The 11,366-nt window shown below is 32.5% G+C and overlaps 2 protein-coding genes and 1 long non-coding RNA gene across 3 annotated transcripts; 2 read left to right on the forward strand and 1 right to left on the reverse strand.

Moving 5' to 3' along the window:
* Window positions 1-863: 863 nt before the first annotated feature.
* On the forward strand, window positions 864-4,370 carry LOC123897680 (UDP-glycosyltransferase 76B1-like). The gene is made up of 2 exons (XM_045948404.1): window positions 864-1,441; window positions 3,200-4,370. The coding sequence occupies exons 1-2, from the start codon at window positions 949-951 to the stop codon at window positions 4,105-4,107; spliced, it is 1,401 nt and encodes a 466-aa protein (XP_045804360.1). The 5' UTR covers window positions 864-948; the 3' UTR covers window positions 4,108-4,370.
* Window positions 4,343-7,265, reverse strand: LOC123897681. Its single transcript, XM_045948405.1, is given in 4 exon segments — window positions 4,343-5,083; window positions 6,051-6,380; window positions 6,383-6,433; window positions 6,811-7,265. Coding segments are annotated over 4 exon segments (1,326 nt in total). The 5' UTR covers window positions 7,114-7,265; the 3' UTR covers window positions 4,343-4,441.
* A 2,362-nt stretch (window positions 7,266-9,627) lies between these two features.
* On the forward strand, window positions 9,628-10,218 carry LOC123893572. The gene is made up of 2 exons (XR_006803516.1): window positions 9,628-9,715; window positions 10,025-10,218. It is a non-coding gene; the product is annotated as an uncharacterized LOC123893572 (long non-coding RNA).
* The last annotated feature ends 1,148 nt before the right edge of the window (window positions 10,219-11,366 follow it).

Below are 11,366 nucleotides of genomic sequence, written 5' to 3' on the forward strand. Positions count from 1 at the left end.
TCGATCGCAGTGCGGGAGATCGAACAGTGGTCCTCCCTACCAAGTTCAGCGTCAATCACCACTAAATCAACTAACGACGATCAATGAGTCTATATAAATTTAAACAAGAACATATTTATAAGTGAGTTAACTCGATTTTGGTAGATAAATAAATTCAAACGAAAAGCACCACAATAAACCTCTTATAAACTAAAAAACAACATAAGAAAAACATAACTGTCAATATTTTAAAGTTCTTAATTTTTTTCTTCTTCAAATAAGTGAATCAAAACATAGCGGTCAATGCTACATCACTATAGAAGCCTCCATTAACACAACTACACAAGTTAAACCCAACTTCTTCACTACTATTATCCCCACTTTGTAAAAGTCAAACAAACATCATAAATAAACATTGAATCTCAACTCCTCCTATGACTCCTTTTTTGAAAGGTCCTCCTCCTATGATTCCTATCTATCTCATCCTACCTCCGTTCCTAATTATAAGATCATGTTTAACAAAAATGTACTATTCATTTACCTTATTTTGATCGTATTTTAAAATAATATATAAATGTAAATATTAGCGTATAATATCTTGTTCAATTTGTTTTGATGAATATTTTAAAAATATTAAATTTTAATAATTTAATCAAAGTTATGCATTTTTTTTTGAAGAAGCTAAATTAGCCCACCCAAATTGGCGCCAGAGAGAATCGAACCTCAGACCTCAAGAGGAGCACACTCCCAGGTCCCAAGCCAATACCAATGCACCAACCCAAGTGCATTGACGTACGTGCAGTGATCACACAATGTATTATAATTACTGACGGAGGTAGTATTATATTTTCTTTCTAAGTTACATTTATGACCTCTCTTATGTCAATATAATTTCTATTCACCCGTATTCACAGTTAGATTACAAGACCAATTCAACAGAAACCAAAAACATCAATTTGATCCAAAAAAATGGAAGAAGAAAAACAGAGAGGAAAAGGCAACAGAATAATATTGATGCCATCACCATTTCAAGGACACATAACACCATTACTTCAACTAGCAAACATTCTCTACTCAAAGGGTTTCTCAATCACCATAGTTCACACCGTTTTCAATTCCCCTGACCCTTCTTCTTACCCTCACTTCAGTTTTCTTCCACTTCATGGTGCTTTATCAGAAACAGAAGCTTCAAAGGTTGATGCAGTTCATCTAACTGAGGTTATTAATGTTAGATGCGTGCAGCCTTTGAAGGAATGTTTGACTCTGTTGCTGTCACATGATAAGGTTAAGGAAGATGGTTGTGTTTCTTGTTTTATTGTTGATGCTGCTCTTTATTTTACTCAAGGTGTTTGTGATGAAGTTGGGGTTCCTCGTATTGTTCTCAGGACTGGTGGGGCATCTTCATTTCTTGTTTTTGCTTCTTTTCCTCTCCTCAGAGAAAAGGGTTATTTTCCTGTTCAAGGTAGGTTTTTTTTTTTAAAACATTTGTGCATTTTTCTTATAAATTTTTTCCATTTTTTGTTCATATTTTTTTTTATAATGCAATCAATTTATCAATGTTATTCAATGAGTATGAATTAGTTGGTTAGCTATGACTAAGCTTCCCAAAGATTGACCCAATAGTGCTTAGATGAGATGACACGGGTCTCTTCTAGCTTAACCAAGGTCATGGGTTCCATCCATAGCTTGGGCATACAACAAGTTAAAACTCTTGGGGAGAGTTTGCCGCCCATTTGGTTCTCACAAGACTTGAATGATTAGTTTCTGCAATTGCGTGTAGAGGATATCTGATTTACGCCAAAAAAAAAAAAGTATCCCAAAGATTTGGTTACATAGTAGATTTAATTCAAAGGATCTAATAAGCTTAATTCTTGGGATACTCCTTTCTGTGATACACTATAGGGCAAAATGAGTGAATAGACTAATTAATCATCGAAATTGTGAACATCGGTGAAGTAGTCCTTCATTTTTGTGAATTGGCAAATATATCTCTGGAATTAGAAAATGTCATTCAAAACAGTCCTTCTGTTAATCGGACTTGTTATATCGAATGTTGATTTCACATCAATGTTAATTGTTAACTCACTAAGGAATAATCTGCTTATGAAATTTAGGTGGTATCATGGACAAATTTGTCGGTAATTGCAATTATACATGAACTCATTACTAGCAAATTAATCCGTGAGATGCCTAAATTTGATAGGCAAATTAGTCTTTGGCATGATGACATTGATGTGAGGTCAAAGTAGAGGAGCCACGTATTAGGTTAAGGTGTCATGTCATAGTCCTTAATGGTAAAGTTAACATATGCTTATTTCAAGGATGTATTTGCTAATTCGTACTAATCAGAGACTATTTTGACTGATGCTTACAATTTTGTGGACTAATTTGCTTATTCACTTGAGCAAACGTCACTGATTAGGCTGAATTTGTTAAAAAAAAGGTCATCCAATCAATGTCTGCTCTGCAAGGGAGGGTCTGTTTGTGTGAATGTCTGATAAATGAAATGGATTTTATTTTTTCATTCAGTTTAATATAATACTTATAGTATACTGTAGTTGGCAGGTGTTTGTGCATGTGGTTTAAGAATTAAAATTTGTGGCAATAAGCTGAAATATGAGTTGACATGATCGAATGCATGGTTATATAGCTTGAAAACTAAACAACAGATTGTACTATGCTTGTCTTCCTTTACTTGGAGAACTTATATCTAAATGTTATTTTTCATAAAGGGTTGAGAGTTGGGGTAGCACCTATCGTAGAAACGATGGTGGAATTTGAGCATGTGGTAGGAAAATTTGTAGATTCTGAAGTAAGGATAGTAGATCAGATGAAGGGTAGTTAAATCGCTAGAGGCACAGGAGCTCCTAGAAAACTATAAGAGAAACTATTAAGAAGACATAGAGATTAATGAGTTGGATAGAGATATGATATATGACATAACATTATGACGTCATTTGATTCACATAGCCGACCCTACTTAGCGGCATAAAGCTTGGTTATTGTTGGTTGGTTTGGTCCTCATGAATTTGAGGTTGTTCTGTTATTGCTTGTTTTCTATATATTTATCGAATTTAGTTATTTTTGTTTCTGTGATAAAATATGTCATTTTTCTTTTATGATTAATTTTATCTTCGAAGTTGCAATATGAAGCAAAATGCAGTTACTATCTGAATGAGAGGGTCTAAAAATTGCATGTTTACTTTTGTTGAAAATCTAGAATCTCGATCGGAGGAAGTTGTGGTGGATCTTCCACCACTCAAAGTGAAAGACCTTCCTGTATTTCAGTCTAAAGAACCTGAAGCATTTTACAAACTAGTTTGTCGCTTTGTTGACGAATGCAAGAAATCTTCAGGGATTATATGGAACACCTTTGAAGAGTTGGAATCATCTGCATTGACAAAATTGCGCCAAGATTTTTCTGTGCCAATATACCCTATAGGCCCTTTCCACAAATACTCTCTTGCTGGCTCGAATTCTACTAGCTTATTGACACCAGATAAAACCTGCATTTCTTGGTTAGACAAACAAGAACAAAAAAGTGTTGTTTATGTGAGTTTTGGGAGTATTGTAGCGATAAGCGAGGAAGAGTTCTTGGAGATAGCTTGGGGGTTAGTCAACAGCAATCAACCTTTCCTCTGGGCGATTCGACCTGGGACAATCCGCGGATCAGAATGGCTTGAACCATTGCCAAGTGGGTTCCTAGAGAATTTGGGAGAAAGAGGGTATATTGTGAAATGGGCTCCTCAAGAACAAGTGTTGAAGCATCCTGCAGTTGGAGCATTTTGGACTCATAATGGTTGGAACTCAACTTTGGAGAGTGTATGTGAAGGTGTTCCAATGATTTGTATGCCGTCTTTCGGAGACCAAAAGATCAATGCCAAGTATGCAAGTGATGTTTGGAAGGTTGGGTTGCAATTAGAGAATAAGCTAGAGAGAGGAGAGATAGAGAAGGTAATTAGAAAACTAATGCTTGGTGATGAAGCCAATGAGATTAGAGAGAATGTCATGAATTTGAAGGAAAAGGCAAATGTTTGCTTGAAAAAAGGGGGCTCTTCTTATTGTTTCCTCGATTCCTTGGTTAGTGAAATATTATCGCTTAAATCTTCTACACGTAGAGCTCAGTGATTACTATACAAACTTAGGACTATGCTTACTAGGTATGACTTATGGTTTACTAATAAATGAGCGAGCTGTTCAAGCGTACTGTACGGTTCAAGGGTAATCTTGTAAATTGAACCATAATATTAAAACACAAGTTGTATTCTGTAAACTCTAAGTTTGAACCATCCATTGAGTATTGAAAATTGTTCAGTCTTTTATTTCTGTTCATCACTTTGTAACGAAAAAAAGAAGTTAAAAGTGAAGGAATGAAGTTAATATTCCATTAATACCTCAACTACAAACACTTAACCATGTATCAGTAAAATGTTATATATATACAAATTCAAAAAGGATGGATTTACAAATCCTCATCACTCTCACTAGTAGTACAAGAATCATCTAAGTTCACAGCTGCTACTTTAGAAGCACTTATTCTGAAAGAAGCTGAACGAATCTTGTAAGGTAACTTAGCATTAGTATTAGCAATAACACCACTATCACACTTTTCTGTTTCTTCTTGTTCTCTCTTCAAATCACTAGGAGGTAAAAAACAATCAATAGACAACCCTTTAATATTAAAATCCACTTCTTCGACTTGCCAAACCTCTTCCATTCGTGTCCTCGAACGCGTTTCTGCTCCTTCTCCAAATCTGAACAAGGACACCTTTGTTTTCCCGGCATGTGCTATTTGAATGCCGTCAATGGCTCTATAATCTTGTATTAGTGATTCCATGTTAGTTTCCCAGTATATGTAGTCCGTTTCCGAGGATTTGAGTTTGAGTAAATGCGAGTCTTCTAGCTGCACTAATAGACCTGTTCTCTGGCTGAAGTATCCCCACACCGTGTGACGAACTATCTCAACATTGCTGTTGCTTCTTGCTCGTAGTGTCGATGATTCTGCTTCGAGTTTCAAAATGAAACAGTCTTCTTTGTTCACCGTTTTCTCTCCGATGCAGACTGAGTTGCTGAATAGATTAGCTGTTGACCTTGGATCAAGACCCTGTTGCAAAAATCATTGGTTAAGTATCAAATGCGAAGAATGTTGTCAAGTCTTGTAAAATCTAATAAAAGAATCAAATGTGAATATAGGACTAATGTGTATGTTTTTTGCACTATATAGGCCAAATTGTATCTTTAGACTATGGTTAGTTAGATTCAAGAATAAAACAGCTTCATCATTGACAAAAAACAGGTTGTCACATAGGAAGGAAAAATTAAGATATGGTTGACTTATTTAAATGGCTAGCAAATAAACATTCTCTTTTTTGACTTTAACCTTTAAAAGGAAGAAATTTCCCTGCATTTTCCTCTAGACAGTTGGCTTTTCTTATTAAATATTAGACCTCGGAGTGACTTAAGGGAAAATATTTTTATATAGACAAGCTAAGTTAGGACTTTTTTGGACGTGAACTAGGTATCCTCTATGCGCAATTGCAGAGACTAATCTCTCGTAGGCTTTTGAGACTCAAATGGGCGGCATTTTAATGTTGTTGCATACCTAAGCCAGAGATCGAACCCAGAATCTTGATTAAACTAGAAGAGGCTCGCGCTATCTCATTTAAACGCTTTTGGGTACCTAAGTTGGGACGTTAATTCTTAGAGAATCAGATCAAGATTGGAGCGAGTCGCTTGATCTGAAATCAGACCGTTCAAATTGTTCGAGTGTGGATTTTCTCGCAGTATGATTAAAATCCACTAATGATTTTCTGGTATAGCCACTAATGATGTTAGGCTTGTAACAAAGAACAATGATCCAAATCCCATGAAAATCAGTAAAAAACAAAAGGTTCTCAACTCAAGTACAATGATTCATATTTTACCCCACCTATATAGTACTAGTAATCATAATTAAGCATGCTCCATTAATGTTGCATACAAACAAACAATAAAACATAATCAATTTCATCACAATCATTTAACTAAGCATGCTGAATCAAATGATTTTGGTTATGAACTTTTCAACATACCTGTAAAAAACGTCGAAGAGGTCTTGGCGGTCCACGAGAAGCATGAGAATGATGCCATGGAGTTTGTCTCCAAGCAACTTTACCATCACTTCCTGCACTAATCTTGTTACCAGAAACCACCAACTCTAAACACCATAACTCTGGTCTTTTCTGCCATACCACAAATCCACCCATCTCTCCTTTCATCTCCATATTCTTCACCTTCATCATCTTCTTATTGTTATTAGTATTACTATTCACACCCCCTTCTCCTGCTGAAAACTCTGATGTTGCCATTTTCACTTGTCCCATTGCATACATACTATCCACTGAATTCAATGCTCTTTCTCCTCTCCTACTGCAGCTACATACTGTTTCATTATATATTTCGCCATCGAAACCTCCTGCATAATCATTGTTATGATCAATTTCTATTCACAAGTGAAAGAAACAAGTTTAAATATGCATTAGTTCATGCAAATATACAATATATTTTTTTGTTTTAGTCATCTGTCTTGCTTTAGTCTCTGCAAAGTTTGTTCAATATGAAACCGGTCCTAGTAAAATCAAATATTTTTACTCGGATCAATTTCAATAAGAATAAATTTTGCAGAGACTAAAACAAAACAACAGAGACAGAAAACAAAAAGTATCATATTTGCGGGACTAATTTGAAATAAAAATCAGGACTAAAAAGTGAAAAATTATACATTTGAAGGAGAAAATAATTATTTAAATCAACAAAAAATTTTACATATTTTTTGGAAAATATTATACTTACAATGTGTTGGTCTTTAATGCTGGGAGTGATGAGTTGGTAATTGTCAGAAGAATTGATGATAGGTGAAGGAATTAATGGAGCTCCTACAACACCTAACAAAAGCTGAATCTCTGAATTTCTACCTCCAAAAACTGCTGTCATGGAAGCAGCTTTTGATTCTGCGTTTGGTTTCATCCAAAACTTAACATTCTGCCAAGCTTTCATTGTTCCACTCTTGTGTATGAATATTTCTTCTGGTATAGGAACTTCAAGAACTGTTTCAAGACCATCTTCTCTATCAAGATTAGGACAAAGCTTCTTCATATCAAAAAATAGAAAAGATAAAAAACTTTGAAAGAATAAAAGCTTTAGAAGTAGTTTTTAGCTTATAGGATATGAAGGGTTGGAAAAATTTGCAATGCAAGTTGTTGTTTTTGAGAGTATGCAAATTTGAGTGGGACCCTTTTTGTAACGTGGTCTGATATATGTTTATGTCGTGTTTGCACGGTTTGGTTCTGTTATTTAACTGTTTAACATTAACTTAATATAAGGTACTGACTTTAAAGTATGGTTTCCTTTTAATAATAATATTAATTTTTTTTTCACCACTAGTATCTGGTCCACTGGACCGTTTAATGTGGTTTATGGGTCAGTTTTGATATCAAATGGTTTCAATCCCCTCCCGATTGCAGTTGCGAGAATCGAACTATGGTTCTCCCTATCAAATCCAGCGCTAATCACCACTGGACCAACTAATGATTGATAATACTAATATTAAATTGTTGTTATTGATAGTGACTTTACTTAGCTTTCTATTTAATTTCATGTTAGAGTGTCTATTTTGTGTTCCTTTAAAGGATTGTGTTAAGTAAAGTTGTTAGTTGAATGTGTAATGCAAATAGTGCCCAAAAAAATTTTATAGTGCAAAAGTTACTGTTTTGTGAAATATTTTAGATGTACTGTTATGTGTGAAAATATTGATTGTTTGATACTTTTTGAAGGTGTGATAATTAAGAAAGACAGAAAATGTGAAAATGTTATTTATTATTATATCTCAAAGTGTCACTGTCTTTTGTGTTAATCTTTACCTAGCTGGAAAAAGAGAGTCATCAAGTCCCTACTAAGTTTGGTACTTTGTTAGTCTTTCACATCATAGTTTCAATTTCAAAAATGTTTTATGAACACTCATTTTTCATACACTTGTGTGTACATATGCGATATCTAGTTATTCACTTGCAAAATTGTAGCTAATTCAATGAAAATATATGACTAATTTAAATCATATAGAAAATTGTAGTTCATTTTATAGTTAAATTAAATTAACAGCAGTTTTAACCGTAAATTAATTTAATCAATTGAGTTAATTAGACATTTACACCATCATTAACGGTGTCTCGCGGGTGTAACATAAAAGGGGTCCATGTATCATTACAATTTCAATTTAGTGTAAGTGTTCTTCGATAAATAGATGAAAGGACAAACTATTGGAAATTCACACAAATAAAATGGAGAGATAATAATTCACACAAATAGTGTTCTTCTAGTTGAGCTAGAATTTATAAAAAAATTGTGTAGATGTTCTTTTGTCGAAGAAACAAGTTATTAGCGTAAGTGTGTAAGTATTGTGTAAAATTGATTATCATTTTGTTCACTAAAAATGACATGAATTTATCTACAAAAGAGAAAAAATATGTATGTACTAACTTGTTTTTAGTAATTTCAGTTCATAACTAATTGAAATCTTACTTTTATGACAAACTAGTTGAGTACTTTCTTTTAGACAACTACACGAGCAAATGCTCATCTTTTATAATGCATAGACCTAACAGAAGGTTTCTTTAGTGAAACTAGGTGGTCTTATTTATCGAAAATAGAACAAGAGGCTTGAGTGAAATAATTAAGCTGACTGAACTAACAAAAAATTACCAATCTACTAATATATTTTTAAGTTCATAAAGCAAAAACCTTTTGTATAAATATTTATTTAAAGATATTCATGTAAAATACACAAGTTTAAAAAAAAGGTTAAACTCGTGCTTAAAAAAATATAATATATGCTAGTAGATTTAATCTAGTGGTAGTTTGAATAATATGCTAGAATTCGTAGGTTCAATCATCAGTTCTATTTAAAAATATATATACTCTGTATATAAGTTCATGATATAAAGTACTCCCTCTGTTACTTTTTCTTTGTCGTTTTAGACGCTAAACAGTAAACACTACACCAAAATGTTCTTTCTAAAATGTGAATGAGTTTAATACAAACAACCTTAATCCCAAGATTTAACTAATTAAAGGCGGTGCATAAAAACTTAGATACACCGCATGTCAATTTATATTTATACACCTAAATAATTAAAACTAGATAAGAACATGGTGATCCATGATACACTAATATTTAACTAGAGAACTCAATTTTTAGATGCATGTCCCATACCAAATACAATGTGCAAAATGCAACCGACATTCTAATTATAATTGCAATTAAATTTGATAAATCCCAAGGCAATGCCCACGGATGAAATTATAATTGAGAGATGCTATAGTTAGGAACAAATGAATCTATCTATCCAATATTTCTCCAAAGGGCAAGGGAGCATAACCATGTGAGTTGTGCCTTGATCTTGTTTCTTTACATTGATCCCACAAAAATTGATTATTGTGGCCCATACATTAACCAACACGTATCTTGTTTAGCTGACTAGGATATACTAACCAACAAAATTTGGTTGTTGTCGTTTCCAATCATGCCATGCACGTTCTCATCAACTTATGGTTTATACTCTTTATTTGTTTTGGGTTGCAATGTTTTTTTTTTTTTTTTTTTAAGGTGTTGTCTTTGTCCCTTAAGGAATCTAGTTCCTTAGATTACAAAAAATGCGTAACAGACGGAGAAAAAACCTCCTCACCCACCGAATACTACATTGTACATATGCTTACTTACATTATTTTTGTCCTAGAATGGAATATTATGATTGAAGGCATTATTTTTTTATTTTTGGTATTAGATTGAAGGAATTCTTATCCGTGTAAAATCTATGATTGCACTCAAACTCAAAGTAATTAGGAATATCCCATATTAGTAACTTCAAAATGAAACGAAGAAAAGTGGTTTATGATGCTAAGCAATCATGCATGATTACACGTTGACATTTACTTCATTAAAGAGAAATAAGTTCTTACTAATTACTTTTTTCTTAGTATTATTATTAACCATATGATTTTTGATTTTTAGGAGAAGGGATTCCGGTAATCCAGAATTTGACTGCGAGGTTAGTAAAATCTAGCAAAAACTTGTTTCTACCGAAAATCAAATTCGGATTCCCTCGGACGATTCGTCCTAAGGAGAGGTCGTTAACATTTGAGCTCAATGTCTTGGTTATTTTACTAATTACTTGTAAATTAGTCATTGATTATACTATTGTTAAATTTTTTTTTTATGGTAATGAAAATAAAATTCTTATTTTTCAATTTATATTTTTTAAAAGCTCATAATTACTGTTTTTTTTACAATAAGTTTATAATTACTTTGTTGCGTGAACTAAGCTCAGTTGACAGAAAATTGCATTATATATGCAGGGGATCGGGGTTCAAACTTCGATCATACCACTTATTCACCTTAAGAGTGGAATTCTAGCCATTAGACTATTTGATCCAAAAATAATAATAAAAAGTTTATAATTACTCTTTGGAAGTGCAAACGCATGTTATGTTATAATAATAACACACTAATTGAAATAGTGTAGCTAGCTAGATGAATAATGATCTTAGCAAGGGATATAGCTAGTATCTATATTAATGCCATTTTTTTCACGATCTTATCATATGACTAAATGAACATTTTTTTCTTCAGTCCTATTAGTAATTATATATCATTTCAAGCGAACCCTGAATTGTGAAGATAAATAAAAAATAAATAAATAAAGAAGAAGTCATGAACACGCAAAACTTTTCGCAACGTCGTACTTATGCTAACGACATGCATGCAACGATAATTTTTTTGCTGGGAAAAATACATTTCGCAGCAACTTTGTATTTTTCTCAACAACATATATCACTGTCAAAAACCTTATTTTTTGTAGTGTGGAGATAAATAATAAAATAAATAAATAAATAAAGAAGAAGTCATGAACACATAATTTTTTATTTTGGTTTTCACAACTAGTAAAAGAAATTGGATAAATATTAGTCAATGATATTTATAATTTATTACAAAACTATAATGGCGGTATAATAACTTCTTAATAAAAGTTCAAATAATTAGAACATATTAATTATAATATATTTAAAAATATACTTGGTTTAATAGCTTTAATATAACAAATTTATTGATTTAATAAGTTTTGCAAGAAATAGCTCAATAGTTTCACTTATAATTTAATAATATTTTATTACAAATTTTTTTAAATATTTTATTTTAAATAAATTATTTACCTTAATATAATGACGAACTTAAATATCGAATAAAAGTCAATAGACCCATGCGAATGCACAAATCTTTAATCTAGTTAAAAAAAAAATTCTATGGATACCAATTTTTTTGTTACTCCATTGTTAAGTGTGTTTAAGGGACAAAA

This window comes from Trifolium pratense, linkage group LG7 (genome assembly GCF_020283565.1).
Source record: "Trifolium pratense cultivar HEN17-A07 linkage group LG7, ARS_RC_1.1, whole genome shotgun sequence".
In the NCBI taxonomy this organism is placed as follows: Eukaryota; Viridiplantae; Streptophyta; class Magnoliopsida; order Fabales; family Fabaceae; genus Trifolium; species Trifolium pratense.